Below are 20046 nucleotides of genomic sequence, written 5' to 3' on the forward strand. Positions count from 1 at the left end.
TCCAAGCAGCAAAATATACCACTGAACCTGAAACTGGATTAAAGAGATCTGAGACAAAGACCTCTACAATGCAGCATCTCATACCCATTCACACATTCATTCAAAGTCCTACTCACAGCTTAATATTGCCAATGTGAATAACACTGATGGGCAACTTCACTTTCACTGGTTTCTAACAGTTTTGTAGAGCTGATTACTTCTATTATCCATAAATCTGTCAATATTTGGAATCAAACGCATAAACTGTGAGAAATGCAGGGGGAAATAACAACAGCCACCGGAGGCTCTAACAGCCAGCAGTGTTTCAAATGACCACATTTCTCAGCTGCGAGCACTTCTACATTGATGGTGAACCATGAAACTCCTTTGAAGAGCTGTCACCAGGAACTATTTGGCATTTCAGCTCGATACATGACTGAACTTTTAACTGACGTTCAGAGCAGCCATTTCTTCAATCTTTATACATTTGCAGCACGATGTCTAATTACCGGCTTACTAGTTGCTTGCTTTGTAGCGACTTTTGTCAGAGCTGGCCTCATTGAGAGCAGTTTACGCTCTGCAATGCTTGCAATGTATTAACGATTTACTTGTGTTCAAAGAAAAAATACACCTTGAAGTAATCATTTAAAACAACCGGTTTGTTGGTGGGATTCTAACGTAGGGCTTGTAACTTGCCATCAGGTAGCAAAAGCCATAGATAAGACTCGGTCAATAACTCTGAGAGAGGAACGAGCCTTTGAGACGGAGCATTATAAGCTCAGACCCAAGAGAGCACTCGAACCTGAGTGGATCAGTGCAAAAAATACAAGCTTCCATTTTGTCGAGGTTTCATGCGGAAGTGACCTCTTATCTTTGCAGCAACAGGCCGTGTCCTTAGCGGCTGTCTCTGCCTCGACAAATAATTACTTGTTGTTGTGAAGCGAGTAACAGAATGCGTGATCATGAGGCGCCACTCGAGATGGAGATTTTGAGGATTGGGTTGGGATATGGAAGAGAACACCAGGGATCACCGTGTTAAGTGTGCACCTGCGGACAAAACAAACCAGAGCTGCTTTACTTAATCTGAATCTCAAGGACAACGCAAAGAGGATGGGTAGGTGTGGCTTCAGCTTCTTACAGACAGATGCTTTAGAAAGGATTTATAGTCCTTATAAGTGTAGTATAAAGTCAATCAAAAGCATAACACAATTTATAACGACAGCCATTATGTGTCATGGCAAACGTTTTAAAGTCACAGCTCGTAAAACATGAGAATTCACATTCCTGTAAATCGCGTATGTCATGCTTTGGACTAATGTACAAAACGAGCTGTTTAAACAAGGGTGTAAGAGGTTGATGGTGCTTCCTAATTTTTTTACTTCTACATCCATAATCTATGTAGTGATCTTTATGGCTGTATAATAAAAGACTTTTTCTACATTTTACAACGCTAACTTGAAGCCAATCAGCATGTGATCAGTGCGTAGCGTCGTCTCTGGAGCTTTCTGGAGGACTACATGACTGTCAGTCTGTGCTGAAAACAAATACACTCATGATGGCGTAAAGCTACCTGTAGGCAGCCCATCTGGGTTGTTTCTGCAGGTTCTAGGGAATTTACGAAGGAAGCGATGACAACAAGCTACTTGACAATTATGCCGTAGGTAGTGAGGAGCTGAGAGAGAGCCACACTACTGCTGGTGCTGCAGATGGCACCGGCGGCCCACCGGATGAGTTCTTTTAAGCAGTGGTAGCTGTCGTCATGAACTACACAAGTTCAGATACCGATCACAAGAGAGAAAAAGGGAGTGAGAAAACTTGCACATATGAGCAGTCGATCTATTCACACTGCGTCCATCGCACAATGGCGAGCTGCGCAGGGTGAGTCAGTGACTGCCGTACATCTGAAACTGCTGGACACCCACACAAAGGTACCTTTTGTGGTGCCAAAACAAAGGCAGCTAAAGAAATGATGTGTGGAACTGTGTTAAGATTACATTCATTAAACTGCTTTGGGGGCTTTTCAAAAAGCCCTCTGTGCGCCACAACAATCACAGATTGACTTTACGCTTGTTTACTGACACAAAAGAAAAGCTTCTAACTGTTCAATTATGGATCGATTTATAGAGATGATAATAATAATTGCAGAACATGCAAACTGGCTCAACTTGTTGTGCCTTGATCCATTTAGAGGAAAATATTCATTGTGCGTCTTCCTATATGCACTCATCAGTTTCAGAGCAAAAAAAGGAGAAGTAACCAACTCTGGTCACAAGATGTGATGGAACAGCAACAGGTCCTGTTAAACTGTACTCCTGCCCACATTTCCACCCACTAAATACAACCACACCCACTTTATTCACACCTTGGGAACAACAATTTCGAAGCAGCATGTTCACAGATGACATTTCACTTCTCCATGTTGAACGCGAGATGTTTGATTTCCTCTTAAACACTGTCTGTCTCCTCTGCTAAGTTGAATCCTCTCAGTAGAACTATTCGCAATGCTGACATTGAAAATAACTGAATGGACTGATGGGAAGCTCACAAAGTTCAGCTCACAGAAGAAGCAGCCTCGAAAAGACATTCATATTTCATTGTGGAGCGTCTACATTCAAATGACTTTACTGCTTACATGTTACGTTTCAAAAGTATTTCAATTGTTTATTTGCAATAGATTCTGAGAAGAGAGAAAGGGTGTTGACTTCCTTTCTTTTGGCCTCGAGTGAACCGCGTGGCACACAAAGAATCCCAACTCACTTTTCCTTTAAATGAAAAAGTTGCTGTTGACTTAACAACAACACTCGCTTTGGCACACAGTCCTATTGTGTGCACCCTGGTGTGTTTTTTTTGTGAATTTGTCTTTCGCAGCACACACCACCAAAACAAACACGTCCAGTGGTTTGAAAGCTAATTTATGACAGCTCAGAAGGCAAATTGCTCATGCGAACACACTGCTGTCTGCCCAGAATATCCTGTAACTCTGCCCGAACGCTGCAGCCACAGAGCACCACCTGCACTGAAACTGAAAACTATAACGATAAGTTCCTGCTTTTTCTCTGATGCATATTTATATAGCTTCCCTGAAACAGACACATGGGAATATAGATAAATGAACCGACACTGTTTGAAACTAATCCAGTCAGACTGATCTGAATGGAAGCAATGAACATGCCGATCGATATTTGCCAGACATAATCAATACAGGGATAGCTGTTTAATTCTGACCAAGGCAACGGCATGATGGGAGAAAACTTGCAGGAATGTTACAATACGTTTTGGGCACATACAGGTTCTAATCTTATCCATCCTTCCCACACTGTTTGTGTGGGCATGTCCTGCACACAGAGCAGTTGTTGCTCTTCACACAGCTGTCCTAACACTGACTGAGCTGGAAAGGTAACAGAAAATAAATATTATACATCTTTTAACTTGTTGAAATAGTTCATGAGAGTGGTTTACTATTACAGTTACCGGTCGTGTACAAGAAGGGTTCACATGTGTAGCATTCTAACAGCGGATAGAGAGAGAAAAGTCATTCAGAATTCTCTATTAGAGGATTTATTTTGCAAAGGCAAAGGCCTTTGGAGAAAATATTCATTTAGTCTTTCATGTTTAGGTTTAAAGAAATGAATGAGTATGAAAAATAATCCTGAAGTTGTCATCCTATGTTCAGACGATGGAGTTTTTATCATGTACACAGTCTAAAACGATTAAATGACATGACATTTAGTTTATAAAACATCATAGCGCAGCTGTTAACTGATAAGTCTTCACAGGAAAAGATGCAACCGTTGTCAAATTCGAACTGTGACGAACTGTGTCAAAGTGGAAATATTTCCTTTCGTATTTGCATTCAGTTCAAGAGCAGATTCCAGCAGAAGCGAGCTTTTCAGACGGGTGAAGACTGAGAGGAGTTTGTTGAGGAGGGAGAGAAACAACACACAGATTTGTGGTGGCTGACGGATGACGTCACATGCAGGGAGGCCACGTGCAGGGAGCCCACTGCCCTACTGTAAGGCTCAGAGAGACAGAGACTGAGGGAGAATGGACAGGCCAGGCCACCGAGCCAAATGTCCCAGGATTGTTCTGCTGTCACACCGTGTGCCTGCTATGTTGGCACCGCAAATATCATCATTAGTCATGTCATGAAAAAGCCGACCTCATCAATCTGACAAAAAAAAAGAGGAGGCGGACTCGTTTCAAACTTTGTTGTCTACAAAACAGTCTTAATAGGTGACAGAGAGCCACCGTCTCTGTCATATGAAACCACAACTGGCTCATGTTTGGTATTTAACTACGATACCCCCCCCCCCTCTTGTATTAAGATGGTACAATGAATAAATGCTTATTTCCAAAAAAAAAAAAAAGAGTCGACAAGGGCACGTTTCAGAGAAAAAGAAAGAGATGAGGAATCATTTGTGGGGCCCCAGAGAGATGGCAGCTCTGTGGTTCTGGGTTCTGTGAGTCACTGATTGACTGTGAAAGACCAATAACTGAGGATCGCCATTTTGAGAACGACAACAAAGAAAGAAGAAGCTCACTCACAAATTCACCGCTCTGTTAAACAACTGCTGCGGTCGCCGTCTGCACTTCATCAAGTATCCACTGACTAGAAACTCTGAGCAGCCAGATACAAAAATTTCAAATAATAGCAAACCACTTGCGAGGGAGGCAGTGACAGTCCGGATTCAGTGTGGGACACAGAGAGCCTTTGGTGAGTGTTAACAACTGTCGACCCCCGTGTTCAGCGTCAACATTGTGATGTGAAGTAGGTCTGCACACTAAGACTCTTTAAGACTCTTTAAGACTCGTGGATACAGCGATTTTTATCGAATGAAATTTGATTGAAAAAAAAAAAAGAAGACCTCTGAGTACACAATAAAGTGATCAAAGAGCAGGAGAGAAATGCTGACAGGGAATATTTGTTTCCAAGGCGAAACACAACAGACTGGAGAGGTGAGTCTGTTTACAGCACAGCCTTCTGTTAGATTGGACCCATTTCTCTCAGAACACAAGATTCAAAGCAGACGCCTGGCACTTCACAGCCCTGCCGGGTCCACCTGTGCCTCCCTCCCCGCCAAGAGCGGGACGAGGCAGTGCGGCCCATCCTCCGTGTGCCAGTTTTCGGGCAGCTCGAGCGTATTAACAACTGCCAAGATATATTTTGTAACCCACTCACATAATCTTATTTTCTACCGCTCAAAATAGCAACTCTCCTGTTCCCTCCTTCACGTTACTTGGGCCCCGCCCCTCTTAATGCACACGCTGGAACGGTATCCAACGAGGCTCGTGAGGTCACACTGACAGCAGCCTCTTGGAAAACCTGCTCTACTTTCAGTGCAAGACTTTTTGTTCCACTCTCTGCTTGAAGCACAGGGCGACTGAGAGAGACCTCATGACAGCAATTTAACGTCATTATCATCGCACACCCGCACTCCAAATTTAGTTTCAGCTAGAAGGTACATGAGGTGGCTGTTCATTCGCCTGCAGGCAGGTCAGCGAGTGGCAGAAGGAACAGGGAGCAGCAGAGCAGTGTGAAATGGCTGTGAGAGAGAGGAAAATGACGACATTCAGACTCTTCCAATGGAATGTAAATAACAATAGAAAATATTTATGCCCTCCCCCAACACCATACCCCTACTACTGCTCCTGGACTGCCATCAGTACGATCAGATTCGATGGGAAACAGAAATGTAAATCCTTCAGATGACAACTGATACGAACATCAAATACTGATCAGCGTTGACCTGGAGTTGGGAGAAACTCATCAGGCCAAAGTGGAAAATGTAAACAACACTGGGCTGCCGCAGTAATACACTGGTAGTTACTGGATGAGGTCACCAGTATCCGTTTCTTTTTCACCAAACAAAACGTAAACTGCTAACTATCTTGTGTCTGTGTGATACAAGGCTTTAAAGTTAGGGGGGGTATGAAAATAATCTCTTTTTTTTGCCTCAGAGAATATATGTTAGGTGTCCAAAGTCACTATCGTCTCAAAAATAACTCAACCTGAGCGACCCAGAACCAGTTAGCAGTTCTTAGATTCGCAGTGATTTTCTGCACCAAACTCCCAGCTTAAAGCAAATATATATACACCCTCCACATCTGCACCTCCAACCAAATTCATGCTCAAATCATGCTGCTTTCATTGTTCCTCAGAAGTGGGAGTCGAAACTCTTTGGCTCTTGGTTTTTGCCTCATTATTAACAGCAAATTCTCATTAGTGGTGAAACAGTTCAAATGGACTTAAGGAAGAAATTAGAAAATAATGCTCTACCAAATCTGTCCGATTTCTTTAATGTTTTATATCCCTCTCTAGTAAATCTGACCTAGTCGAAATTGTAAATTCTGATTTCCTTTTTGTCACTGAAAGCATCATCAGTCACTCCTAATTCATAACACAAAGCAGTCCATATAAGCAACAGTTCTCAAAGTTAGCCTCTAAAAACTTTTTAGGGTTTACGGAGCTGATATACAGCATGACTAATGAAAATGTTAGAGTTGACATTATTGCACCGATACGCAATCTAAAAGTAGCCAAGGGTAAAAAGCCTCCAAAGGAGTGCGTTTCATATACTGACCACTGTCCTGAACAGTGGTATTAAATTTTCAGCCGATAGCTCTCCAACACAAACAGCGTTGAAAACTGAGCGTTCACGCTATTAAAAGCACTGAAGATATAATCTATATTTCAGTCGGCAGTAAGGCTGGCATTAAGACCCAATTTTGGCCACAACAGATCCACGCAGATGCTGAAAAAATGTACTTACAGATGAAGCCGTTTTCACTGAGTCAGCGATGAAAGGAGGAGAGGGAACTGATGTCAGCCGACTGTCAACCCTAATGACAGAAAAAGTAGAAGCTGTGAGTGCACTGATCATACCTCACAATAAAATATTGTCGATAAAAAAATCGAATCGTGTATACGGTCTCTAAGATACATCCCGACCAAGCTGATGAAGGATGTAAATGTTTCTGCTCTTCCATTTAGCCATGAGATTTAGTTATTAATCCTTTGCACCCCATTCCATTACAGTAATTGACCTCCAAACTCACTGTTTGCCAGTCTGTGGCCATGTTCATTTCAACTTACCACCAGATAAGTGAAAGAGAGGCAAGTGAACACTTTGGTTTCAAAGAATCCAGCTAAGAAGAAATCATTCACATTCATGCCTATGTAACTAAGATCAACACACATGGGATGTTTCCAAAGTGAACAAGTGACTATATTAAATCATCATGAACTCAATAGTGACTGAATTAACTGAAGATTATTTGCCATAATTGATCACAAGTCACTGCAATTTTGAAGCTCCACAGGACAATGAAAGCAGCTGATTTTGATCTCTTTGCATTGGTTATTCGGCAGTTTCAACAAACTTCTAAACACATGACTGAAAATGTTGTTCACCATGAGCACAACATGCTTTCTGTATTCGGTTTGCTGGATTGTCATCACTGCTCAAAGTGTGACATCTGAAACACAAAATGCCTTGCACAGACGTGGCACTTCTACATCATCTGGAAGGCGAACATCACGAGTGAACATTCAGCGACAGGGAAAGCAGTATAGTGACCGGCAACGCCACTAAGCAGCCAACGACTGAGTCATCAGTCTGACATCTCTTTCAGAAATGGATGCGCAGTGTTGTTTCAGCACAGACTGGGAATAAAATCACAGTGCCCAGTTGAGTTCATACCCCATGACCGGAGACAGAGTACACAAAAACTTAAAGGGAAACACTGCTGAATATCTGAAGTGTAGTTCTATGACATGAGATGCAAGTAAACAGTTCCTAATGGAAGCACCTGGACGAAGCCTCTGTGAGATGCAGCTCTAGAAATTGATTTGTGAAAGTGAGAAACATGAAATTCTAGTCATAAATCAATACTGTGATTATATTATCATACTCTGGCACTGAAATGAAGCTCGTGTAAAATGGCAGGGTCTCGTATAGATGCTGCGAGTCCATTGGTAATAGCATTAGGACTTTACATCCAATGAAAAAAAATCAAATTTGTTCTATTTACTGCTCCCATTTGTTTTAACTACGCACGGTATAACTGGACCAAAGTTCATCTTAAATGGACAAAAAAAGACCAATTTAAAGATCACGGGCATCATGTCGTCTGTACTAAAGAGGAGAGCGACCATTCTGCTTTTTTATTTTAGCGCTCAGTTCATGAGTCTGCATTTTTGATGGTAGGGGGGTGCATTTAATGCCTGTGGAACTTGCAACTCGCACATCTGGAAAGGCTCCATCCTAGCTTAAAAGGTGTATGTTTCGGGAAACAATGTTAAACCACATGCTGCATCTATCACAGCAGCGTAGCTTTGTAGTAGAAGAATCCGGGTGCTGGACCGACCCGCCTGCAATTCAGAGCTTTCACCAACCGAAAACACAACAAAGAAGACCGCTGAGCAGCTAGAATCTGAAATCAGACAAGTATGGGACAACACTCCTCTCCGAAAGGTCTGGCAACAGGTCACCTCAGTTCCCAGATGTTTACAGACAGATGTTAAAAGAAGAGGAGATGCTGGACAGCACAGCAGAAACACAGACCTGCCCCAACTTTTTCAGATGTGCTGATGCCAACAAATTGAAGACAAGCTCATATTTCTCCTGAAGTAGTAAAATGTCTCACGTTAAACATTTGATTTGTTTTCTATGTTCTGTTGCTTGTTTTTTTTTTTTTTTTTTTGCAATCTGCAAATCACTGCATTCCGTTTAATTTACAATTCACACATCATTCCAACTTCTTCTGAGCTGATAACGGTCGTGACTTTAAGTTTGTGAGGTTTCGAAACACTTAAAGGGAAATGATGACTATGAAACTGCATACACTAACATATTATTTTGACTTAACCACCACAGCAAAAATAATAAGCATAATTAGTGCCATCTATCTTCTTGGCATCTAAGCTCATTTGACGAGAACGGATTGTCTAATAGCGAATGTCATTTGGTTTATAGACTAAACCAGCCACAGTAAGGGTACTGTTGGTTTATGCAGGCTTTCCATCGCATCTTTTATCCAAATAGTCCTTTTTTCCATCCTCCAAAACTCAAGCTCTTTTCAAACTTGTCCGTATCTCCCACCGTAATAAGAGAGTCGTTAACTGATTTTTGCGTTTGCCTTGTTTGATCTCGTCAACACGCGGGTTGGGGTTATCGTGCGACTGGAAAAGTGTTTGAAACTAGGCACACAATGAAACGAAACTGTCAAAAAGAATAGAGCTGCCCGCACCGCACAGTCTCGAGAGAGAAAAGAAGCGCAGGACGCAATAAATATCCACGATTAGGCGAGAAAAACCTCAGTGTAACTCAAGAGGTTTCACCGCAGGTCGTATTTCCTCTAAAACAGCTTCTGTGCAGCTCAAATGACGGAAACTCGCCACCTTAATACCATCACCCATTATTCCAAGCAAGCCTCTAAACAGCAAAACGCCCAATTCTTTACAAAACCACTTAGAACGCTTACGGTGCTAATTTATCAAAACTTCAACAAAAAAAAATGTCGCGCGGGCTGCAGGCTAAAAACAGCATTCGGCTAACATGCACAGGATAAGCTCGACAAAGGCTACAGACGCAATAAAAACAAAACGTAATGTTTACTGAGAGCTGGGGAACATTTACGTTACGCATATCAGCTCCGAGTCCTCTTACCGGTGGTGGACGACTGTGTTCCGCTTTCAGACGAGCGAGAGCGGCTGCGGTCCACGGTCCACCCTCCGGCTTTCTCAATGCCGCGTTCCAGAGGCACGCGCCCCCCTTTTATCAGGTTCCATTTGTGCCATTCGCGCTCGTTCCCCTTCACGACTTCGCGAGCACATCGATTGGCTTTAACTTCGACGACGTAAATCCTCCCGTTCACCAATGGTTTGTCAGCCCGCACGCACTCTGCCATCCCACCACCGCCTGCCCGCCGGCGTCCATTAGACTTCCATCCAGAGGAGAATGGATCTGTGTCTTTGTAAAAGCCACAAGCCTCCGGCCCTCTGTCTTTCACCGACTCCCTGATGTGTTTAAGATGATTGTTTCTATAAATAGCAGCCATGTCCCCTGCTACTGAAAGTTTATTACATTGGTTTATTGGATACGCAACGGGAAGTTTAATTGGAGTTTTAAGTTTTGTTGTATGCATTACAACCGCCTCATTTAAAACAGTGATAACGTCATTCTCCCCTGAAAACGACAGTAAAATCAAATATTTTCCTTATTCGTTTCTAAATGAATATAAGTTTATCTGTTGACATTGTCAAAAGTTAAATAAATATATATATTTGTATTTATCTTTGTTGTAAGGGAGCCCCGTTAGAGTCACCTGCAGTACTCAGCTCTTCTCTGCTTTAACCTGTGCTGTGCCACATTCAGCTGCGTGACGCACATTACTGTATAGTCAATATCACATGAAAATAATTTATACCGTGTTGTGTTCAAGGCCACACTCTGAAGCCTTTTGGAATCATTTTTGATGCCTTGGTTGTTGCCAAGGCAACAGCTGTCCTGAATTGTCCAACAGAGATGAATGGGTGTCCATGAGCCCTTTTTTCTTCATCTTTCTTTTCTCTAGGAATATTTCTCACATGTTGAGGACTGAATCGGACTGAACTAAGTACTAAACAGATTGTCTGTCAGAAAACAGTCGACAGTGACATCACTATAACCTGCAGGAGTGTTGGTTGCTTCCTTGTATTCTTCCTTCTTTGAGTCTTACCCATGTTTAAGGATTGAAGTCATTGACAGGTTCGCTTCATCTGATTGTTAACAACTGGCTAGTTCAGGGGTTCCTGCCGCATCTGATGGGAAAAACCTGGGAGTCTGAATTCAGCGGGGAAACCCTCGGACCAATACCTGTGTGGAAATACCTGAAACCACTGTTCCACTTAGCTGTCCCTCATCACTAGAATCAGAATGCCATTTGTTTAAGAAATCTTTATGCAGAACGAGGTCTGGTCTTTGCACAGCTCTCCAATTAACAGTCGTCCCTTGATCTTTGTTAGGTTCACTCATTCTTAAATGTAACCCCGGCAAGTATTATTATGCAGTACAGGCATTGTGTATTCCAACTTTGTTATTGTTCTTCCAGGGTATTTTTTTCACTCTCAGACTCACTGGCACAGACTCACTTGCCAGTGAGATGTACCACACATGCTGTGTCCTCCCTCTCCTGAAATGCAATCACTGGAGGCGGGCTGCACAGATGTTATTCGTATAAATAATAATTCCTTTCTTTTGTTTGTGGAGGCAAAGCACTGTGCTTTATACACAGAGGAAAAAAACAATTGGTGAGGCAGCTTCAGTGCGTTCCTGACACACATGAACTGAAAAAAAGAGATTAAACCACTTAAGTTGTATGCAGCTGCATGGTTGATTTCTATCGCTTCTATTAAACCCTGAATAGATAATGGCAGTGTTCGTCATTCTTTTGTCACGCAGCTTGTTTGCATCTGGAAATGTTGCCAGTGTGTGTTCAATATTAATGCTGGTATGTTTGGAAATAGCAAAGGATGTTTTCCTGTGAAAATTACAGTGCTGGAAGGCAAAACATAAAAGAAGAATGTGTCATTTTGTGAATATTGCAAAAATATCTAAATTATTTAGGTTCGGTTCACACCTGTATTTCTGTCAGTCAGGCATAGATTTCTTCTTTTTCCTCTCCATTTTCTGTCCCATGGGAGGCAGTCAGTTGTTGCTGTACAGTATAAATTGTGTGCAGGAGGAAAGATTTGGCAAGACGCAAGAAATGCAGATGTCACATGAAGTTCTCCACCCATTTCAGACACACTATTCTCCTCAAATCTTCAGTAGTAACGTAATTAAGACAAATAGTAATTAGTTCATTGATGTAAATGAAAAAAACATGTATATTCATGTTATTTCACTCCAGAATGGTGCCACACTCGTGGAGGCCTGTTGCAGCCAGTCTTTGTATTGCTTTTAAGACATTCTTAGCTTTTCTTCAGTGAAAACATTTTCACCCCGCTTTGAGAGGTTCTGCTGGTAAATTTGGCAGCCTTAGCATCTGATATGGTAATCAAACATGTCAATGAGAAAAGCCCAAAATAAGGCCCAAAAATCAGAGAAGCTGAAGTGGAGATGTTTGGGATGTAGGGCAGAAGCAAAAGGGAAGTTTAAACCATTTTCCCCCTAATCATCGTGGGGAATGTGAGATCACAGGACACAGCAGAAATAAGGGGAATGTAGTAAATATATGTGTTACTGTGACCTGGAGGCAGGAACTTATGTGTCAGACTATATGGGCAAACAGAATGCAGGTTTCTATACACTGAAGCATCAGTGTATAGAAACTGATAGTGAGACTGGATAGTGTAGTGGTATGATTGCCACCTTGTTCAAATACTTGATTTCACCTGAGTTCAAATCCCCCTGCATGAAAGGTTCTACCTCCAGTAGGGGTCCTTAGGCAAGACCCCCTTACCCTACATGCCTACCTGTAAGTTGCTTTGGATAAAAGCGTCTGCTAAATGCATAAACATAAACATCCTTGAAAAAAAAAAGAAAAAAAAAGGGAAAAGTGAATCATACACGCTTCCAATGGAAGGGATTGAAGTGAATAAACCAGGATATTTGAAATCCTACGTGGGTGGCAGGAAAGACTACATTGCTAGTGCTTGTAATTTGGTAGAGGAAGTAGTTGTCCCAACCTGAAAAAAACTTGGAGGAAAAATAGAACGGCAACTACAGTGAACATCAGGAATTACTTTCATATCTGGGAGTATCTGGATTATCTGGGCAGACGGGGTCAGTCACAGATTACTGTTAGCTGAATCAGACTGAAACATGATTTCAATTTTTTGCCAAGTCAGATATGATTTTTTGCTATTAGTTTTAAGTTTTCTCAATTTGTATCATTTCCATCTTTTAAATGCAAATCAAAAACTGAAATGGAAACCTAGGAATGGATTGCAGACAGTGCGGCATATGTAAAGGAAGAGAGATTGCAGGGCTTGTTTACAACAGATGGCCTATTCTTGGACATGTGACCGAGAGAGAGTGTCTCTGAACAGTTAGCTGCGAGTCCATGTTGTTAAGCTGTGTTACCTGCCGACTCTGCACGGGAAGTCATCGGCTCAGTTGTTGTCAGGCTACAAACGCAACCTCTCAATGTACTGATGGCAATCTCTGGAAATTTAAACTACACATCCCCCATGCTACTCTTTCAACTTTCAAACAGTTGTTTTTTTATTTTTTTTATTATCATTCTCATCAATTCATACTGCAACAACATAAGTTTCCTCTGGGGAATAAAAAAAAACATCACTCAACTCAGTTGAACTAAAAAGAAATGGGATGTAGAGGCTCTGCATTTGCTACACAGAAAGTTTTAATCAATGTTAGAAAACAAAATGCGTTCAAGAAATTATAAAATAACTTTTGAGAGCTTTTAAGGACTCTTTAGTGTATATACAGGAGTCACAATAGAGAAAACAGACATTCCTTCTGGAGAATGTGTTCAACATGTCAGTTGCATACTTAAAACATAGCGTTTCCCCCTGTGATGCTGAAATCAGAGGTTCTATAAGACGGTAATTACACTTTTCTGTAAAAGTCTCTGTGACAATGGCTCATCACAGGACTTCGTCATTAGTCAGTTACCAGCAATGACGAAATAGAATGAGGCTGTAGTATTGACTTACAGTTACAGGTTTCAATGGCTCTGAACACAAAACAAGTCTAAACCAAAACCGATTTCTCTGCCAATAAAACATACATACTATATAGGACAGCTGTTTATGAACATTTCTGCATGAGAGGCCTTTCATTAGAAACAAGCGCACAGGTTTTTAACCACTCAACTTGTAAAAATAGAATGAATCGTATGCTCCTTAGTTACTATTCAGGATATCTTTGTCATGAGCAGGAATCTGAAATTCATGTTGTCTACTTTTCTCTGGACTGTCCAAAGAAAACTCATGCTCAGTCATGTTTGAGGATCATATTACTGCATATGTAGCACAAATCAAAACCTACAGTTCTTCAGCTGTGAACAAGCTTTCTTCTTTGTTGTCGAAAATTATCTTTGGTGAAAATGTAAACAATTGCACCAGAACAAAGAGTAAGGTATTAAGTCTCAAGGCAAATATGAAAAACAAACTAAGCGCACACAAATAAATCTTTACCTGATTCCTGCATCCAACTGTCAAGAGGCACATTTACGACAACTTGCCACATCTTTACACTTCAAACAGCAAACAGTGCACAGATTATCAGTATAATCACGCCTTCCGTGAACAATGAGGGCAGATAATGCGGTAAGCGTTGCAGAGTACATTACTGAGTTACTTTTCAGATCCCTTTGTGATATTGATAAACTGAAAAAAATAGTGATAAAGAAGATAGCTGCAATAAGGAGGGTGCTTTGGGTTTGAAACAAGGGAAAAACAAGCTAAAATGAAAAGGGATAAGATGGATAGTGATGGTGCATAAGAGGGTAGTAGAGATCAGTGTCCCCTGGTCCCACACATAAGGCACGTTAATATGGTATATTGTACTGCTGGCTAAACCTAATCCCAACCAATACAAAAAAAAAAGAAAATCAGCCTGATAATGTGCAGGTTTAGTTCAAAATTTTTTCTCTCTACACACGAGCATCGTCCCCCTTTAAGCACAGGACAAATGTGCCCCTCAGTCTGCAGTCGGTTCGCTCAACTATCCACCTACCCACCCATCTGTTGGTGTATTTTCCAAAAGCAGACTACCACTGCTCCCAGCTGAAGTCATCCCCTCCTCCAAACACAACAAAAAAGCCAAGAATGGTGAGAAAGATGACAGCGTTTCCTGTCATCACCAGACCACAGGCACCCCACTGGATCTGTGGGAGACACACAGCTTCAGTGACATGACTAACTCAAAAGCAATAGGTTGGCGTTCATAATACATAGATCTGATATACATCAAGAAAACTTTTAGGAACACTGCGGTGCAAACTGAATGGATTCATCTACAGAAGACAATAAAACAAAGTTTGATACGATTATTGTTTGGAAATCAACCTAAAAAGCAGCAGCAGCGTATGTGAAGTGAACTGACCGTGCTTCTTCTGGCTAAGACGATGGGGAGCCCAAAAGATGACACCACGATGCCGGTTGTTAAGAAGTAGGCCAGCTCTCTGCAAGCATTGCTGGAGGAGTCAGTGTCATCACTGAGGCGTCTGGATATGAAGGTTGGGATGGGGCTCAACACGTAGAAGATCAGGACAAACAGCGGCCAGTACACTCTGCAAAGAATGGCTCAAATGAGGTGACCGGTGTGAATGCTTGCATATTGGCTCAGTCTGAATGAAACTGCTAGGAATGTTAGAATCCAGCAGTTGACCAGTGTTTGTATAATTTGTCTGTGTTAGTTAGTTTGCCTGATCTGTCCTGGCCTGGAAACTAAAACATTTGGGAGCGTGTCCTGTAATCAAAGACTAACTTTATTTTGTGTTTGGAACCATTTCTGACCCATTTACTTGTGAATTCATGTAAAAAAAACACAGAATCTGTATTTTTAACTGGCTAACTAACCTACTTATGACTTAATGATTACCGCTATGGAATCATAGAAGTGCTACATGGCAAAACATAAAAATAAATTAGCCTAAAAGAAACAAATAACAAATCAACAAAAAGAAATCAATAATCTATCTTTTGCTGTCTAGGTATTTTACCTTATTTCTTGTCCCTATTTAGTTATTTATATGAACACGTCTTTATTTTCTTTAAAAGGGAAGAAATATATAGATTACATGAGAATATAGAGGATAATTAATGTCACACTAAAATATAAATGTTTTATGTTTGTTTTATGTTTCCTCGTTGGTTTTATTTATCTTTTCTTTCTGTGTAAAATGCCCACTTTACCTTTTACAGGTTCATTAATTGTTGAGGCACTCTCATGGTTCAATAGTTGGCTCTCGGTTACTCTTTCGGTATCGTTTGATTATAGCTCTGTTTGCCATTTTGTCGGCACTAAATCGTTGCTTATTATCAACTTCTATTGTTCTGTTCGATTTTATTTCACTTTTTGAACCAGCACAGGTCACTTCTGCCCATCTTAAGAGTCCCTTCAAGTCCCAATAAAGTTCAGCCAAGTTCACAGAACACAACAACTCTGTGTGTGCATTCAGAGAGCACATACCCGTACTGTTCCAGGGCACAGCCCAGCAAAAGAAACGTAAGTCCAATGGCACCACTAAATGACAAGCCAACCAGTGCTGAAAAAGAGAGGCAACATTAGGTACTTTTCCACTTATTTCAACAAACAGAGACGTTACTTTCCACAGTGACAATAAAACTAAAGTAAATAATAAAGGCTCGGTTTGTAGCCGTTGCTATAAAGCTGCTAGCTAACAGTTAAGATAATAAACAAAAAGAGCAACCTTAAACAGCCTTCTATGTGGAACTAAATAGCTTTCAACTCGTTTCATTATCTTGGGTTAACGACGTAACAGCAAGTTTCGAAATGATTCAGCAAAGGCTTTCAAACTGCAACGAACGAGGCTAATAAAGTTTTTCTAAGTAGGACGAGCGTAAAACTTCAACATTCAACTCTCCGCCGAATCGTTAAAGCTCAGTCGTAGTACCTTTAATGCCGGCCATGGCCACACACGTTTGGAAGTAGCTTTGAGGAGTTTTACTCTGTTTTCTCGGTATTGTTTATGTGCTAAGGCTCTGCGTCTTAGTAGACGAACTTCCTGCTTCCTCCGTCGAGTTTTCCTTAAAGCTACAGTACCTCTGCGACTGCGGGCTGGGATTTAAAAACGTCAATACCATCATTGGGACGAAAGGCGCACTCTCCAACCCCCCCCCCAGCTGCTTGTTGACGGATTAGTTCAATTTTTATTGCCAATCAGTTTTAGCACACTCCCCCAGCTCTAATCCCACAGACGATGCAGCGTGCAGTCCCTGGGGGCTTGTTAATCATCCATGTAACCAGTGTGCGATTGGTTGGAACTTGAACAATCAGACAGTTCTGTGCAAAAGTCTCGAGATACCCTCCAGGCTGACCGCAGTCTTAAAACGGGCCCTTCCTGTTCACTGTCCAGAAAAGACCACCAAATGAGAGTTGCATGTGCTCGAATGGTATTTTTGTGAATAGACATGGGTTCTTCGGCTTAAGAACTGTAAATGATGTGATTGTTTTGCATCTGTGAGTGTAAAAGTTTGACCAGACGCCCTTTTGAGTTGTGAGTCTTCAGGTGAAATGGGCCAGATGCTCAGTTAAGACTGGCTTTCTACAAATTTAACTCTAAAAGTACACTTGTATTGTTGAGTCACTGTAACAACATAATAACGATAACACAGTAAGACGTTTGATATCGAATATGAAACTGATATGAAGGGATCATTTTGTAGGGACATGTGTATCTGCACATGTGTAAGTGAATGGTTGTGTGCATATGGCTAACTAAGGATAGCTGTGTGCACACAGGTCCACGCTTGTATAAAAAATTCAGCAAGAATTGGGCGGGCAAATTAGACCAAAAAGAGCAAAATATAACAATGAAAAAACACCTGTTACCTTTGACCTTTTACTTTAGTGTTCCTTGGTTCCTTTTTCCAGTGTTCATATTTACTTCTTGCTTCCTTTTTTTATTAGGCTATAAGCTTGTTACCCTTTGTCCTGTCCAACTATACAGCTTCACATCACTCAAAACTGTTGTTATATGTCACCGTTAAAGCAACAATACTCGATAAGTTAATACAAATGAAATTTAAATATTTGGCCCAATTCACCTAACGTCACGTTGCCAGGAAAGCAGATGCAGTGATTTATTGAAAAGTGTGAAAACATAAATAGAAAGACATTATTTAAGGTCAAAGAGAATTTGTATAGTTATAATGAGCTTGAAAGTCAATATCTGCTATGAGCGCCTTCATGCTTCAGCACAGCCTGAACCCTCTTAGAAAAGCTTTCTGTCATTGCTTTAAGGAGTCTTCAGGAATAGTTCTCCAGGCTTTGAAGGACATTCAAAAGCTCTTCTTTGGATGTCGGCTGCCTTTTGTTCTTCTCTCTGCCAAGATGATCCCACACAATGTTGAGGTCCGGGCTCTGGGGAGGATTCATCCCTCCATAAGACCTGTTGCCACTGATTTTCAGTCTACCTCTTGTGTCATTCAGCATACCTCAGTCTTCTCTCTCTGTTTCCCTTCCTTAAGAATGGCTTCTTGACAGCCACCCTTCCTGATGAGGCTTCAGTGAACAGTAGATGGATTAACTGAAGGTCCAGATGCATCTCTCAGGATGCTCTCAGATCTCTTTCTCGGCCTAACACTTCTCCTTTTGTTCTCCACATGCGCAGCAGTTTCCCCGATCTTTTTAAGGACACACTGCACAGCATGCTGAGATATTCCGAATTTTCAGCCAATGACTCTTTTGGAATCATCTCTTTGGTGCTAACATATGTCTTATGTCTGTCAAACTGTGTTATCTTTGGCATTTTTCATAGATGCAACTAAAGAAATGGGGGGTGGGGTGGGGGGTGTTGTGGTGTCTTTGTCACAGGCTGCTAACAACCAAATCCCTAACGATACGATTTAATTTTGGTTGTTTGCCAAGTTGTCTATTTTATGCAGACAGAACACTATTTCATCCCCTGAGTTAGGGGCATTTTCTATGCTTTTATGGTTTATAGCTTCAGTGCCTCAACAGACAGGAAACAGGACTGGACTGAAAATGAGTGAAAAAGCAGCCAATGTCCAAAGAAACCTTTGAAAGGCCTTCAGAAAGTCTGTAGGACTATTGTTAGAGACAGAAGGTCTGACTGCTTGGAAGAAAAATATAAGAAAATGATGGGTGGATCAAGACTTTTGCACTGAAATGTGTTCACTTAAGTATGAACTTATGATACTTGCTCATTACTTGTGGATTTCCAATGTGTGTCATATATCTCAGTAGAAGCTATTGTTTTGATTGCTGACTTTCATCCTACTTATTTGCGACATTGAGGATTTTTTGGGAACCTTCAGATTTGATTGAATATACTGGGGTTAGGGTTAGGGTTAGGGTGATAATTATAGACTACAGTATAAGAGAGCTTATGATGTTCAGCAGTGCATTTGGACTCAAAAGTCATCCTGGTTTTGAGATTTGGTCTCTGTGTTAAAGGTAACTGTTTGCAAACATCTTTCTTCCAAGTGCCTTTTTGTACTGAATAAACTTGATTCAGTGTAAAATATGTTACAGTGTGCTCCGCTGAGATGAGCTTTTACAGCACTTTTCTTTCTGTGGTGAAAGGGTTTCACTCTCATTCAGCCTTACGTTCAGTTTGGAGGTGTTATCAGGCGAAAAAAAAAAACTACTGTGAAGGACTTCAAAGGGCATGTGTGATCACAGAACCGGACCAGATGTCCGAGGACTTGGGCGGCTGTCGCTGTCCAGATGGAAATCTTGTAGCCACCAGGGCTGGATGAGCTCCTTTCACACCGTTTCCTATGACACTCAAAATGTTTCCTGCTTTATCCTGGGTTAGAAAAAATGTAGCAAGAGAAGCACATAAAGTACAGCTAAATATGAGGCTCCTCGTGGTGACAGTAAAAAGTAACCATGTTATTTGGTGAACAATAGTCTAGTGATGCTTTGTGTAGTTCTTTGTAATGTTCAGGGCTGCTGGTCTCTGTGGGTGTATTTGTGTCTGTGTGGCTCATTCAGGCTGGCATGTTGTCACTCATCCTCAAACTCCTACATGCACGACTTTAGTTTCAGGTTATTGTTTTGCTGATGAGATTTAATACCCCCAAATTAAGGAGTACGGATGATCCAAATAATAATTTCAGGCTTAATGGCAGGAAACGCCCCGTTCTTGAAAAAAACTGATGTTATTTCTTGAGAGACTATATGCTGCTTTCTTGATCTTAATGATCTTAAATCCACCTTTCAGTAGTCTTTGTGGAGAACTTCAGCAGATATCCTGGATGTGCTAAGCCACGCTTTGCAAAACAACGTTAAAGAGGACATTGCAACAAAAGATCTTCAAAGTGGAAATGAAACCACTGCAGTGTTATGTCATGATTAGTTGCGATGACAGTGCTGATGGTTTTGAAATCCCACAGCTTTTTGC

The 20046-nt window shown here is 41.3% G+C and overlaps 2 protein-coding genes across 3 annotated transcripts in view; both read right to left on the bottom strand.

Annotated features, from left to right (window-relative positions):
• Positions 1 to 9735, bottom strand: part of LOC140269499 (3',5'-cyclic-AMP phosphodiesterase 4B-like) — a 53046-nt gene extending 43311 nt beyond the window's left edge. The window contains exons 1-2 of one of the 2 annotated variants that reach the window (XM_072364621.1): positions 9648 to 9732; positions 6750 to 6819 (exon numbers count right to left, since the gene is read on the bottom strand). The gene's annotated coding sequence lies outside the window, so the exon portion shown is untranslated. Of the gene's footprint in view, positions 1 to 6749; positions 6820 to 9647 lie in introns of both variants that reach the window. The other variant, XM_072364622.1, reaches the window with a different exon arrangement.
• Positions 9736 to 13311: 3576 nt separating this feature from the next.
• On the bottom strand, positions 13312 to 16699 carry LOC140269278 (leptin receptor gene-related protein). The gene is made up of 4 exons (XM_072364309.1): positions 16570 to 16699; positions 16125 to 16200; positions 15036 to 15222; positions 13312 to 14817 (listed from the first exon to the last, which is right to left on the bottom strand). The coding sequence occupies exons 1-4, from the start codon at positions 16583 to 16585 to the stop codon at positions 14701 to 14703; spliced, it is 396 nt and encodes a 131-aa protein (XP_072220410.1). The 5' UTR covers positions 16586 to 16699; the 3' UTR covers positions 13312 to 14700.
• Between the last annotated feature and the right edge of the window lie 3347 nt (positions 16700 to 20046).

The sequence above is a fragment of the Leuresthes tenuis genome, unplaced genomic scaffold (genome assembly GCF_036924035.1).
Source record: "Leuresthes tenuis unplaced genomic scaffold, fLeuTen1.0.hap1 SCAF_14, whole genome shotgun sequence".
NCBI classification, from domain to species: Eukaryota; Metazoa; Chordata; class Actinopteri; order Atheriniformes; family Atherinopsidae; genus Leuresthes; species Leuresthes tenuis.

Coding starts and splice junctions, on each gene's coding strand:
- LOC140269278 (XM_072364309.1), bottom strand. Junction 15,223..16,124: donor TGTGCCCTGGAACAGTACGG/GTATGTGCTCTC, acceptor CATTCTTTGCAG/AGTGTACTGGCCGCTGTTTG. Junction 14,818..15,035: donor TCTTAGCCAGAAGAAGCACG/GTCAGTTCACTT, acceptor TGTCTCCCACAG/ATCCAGTGGGGTGCCTGTGG.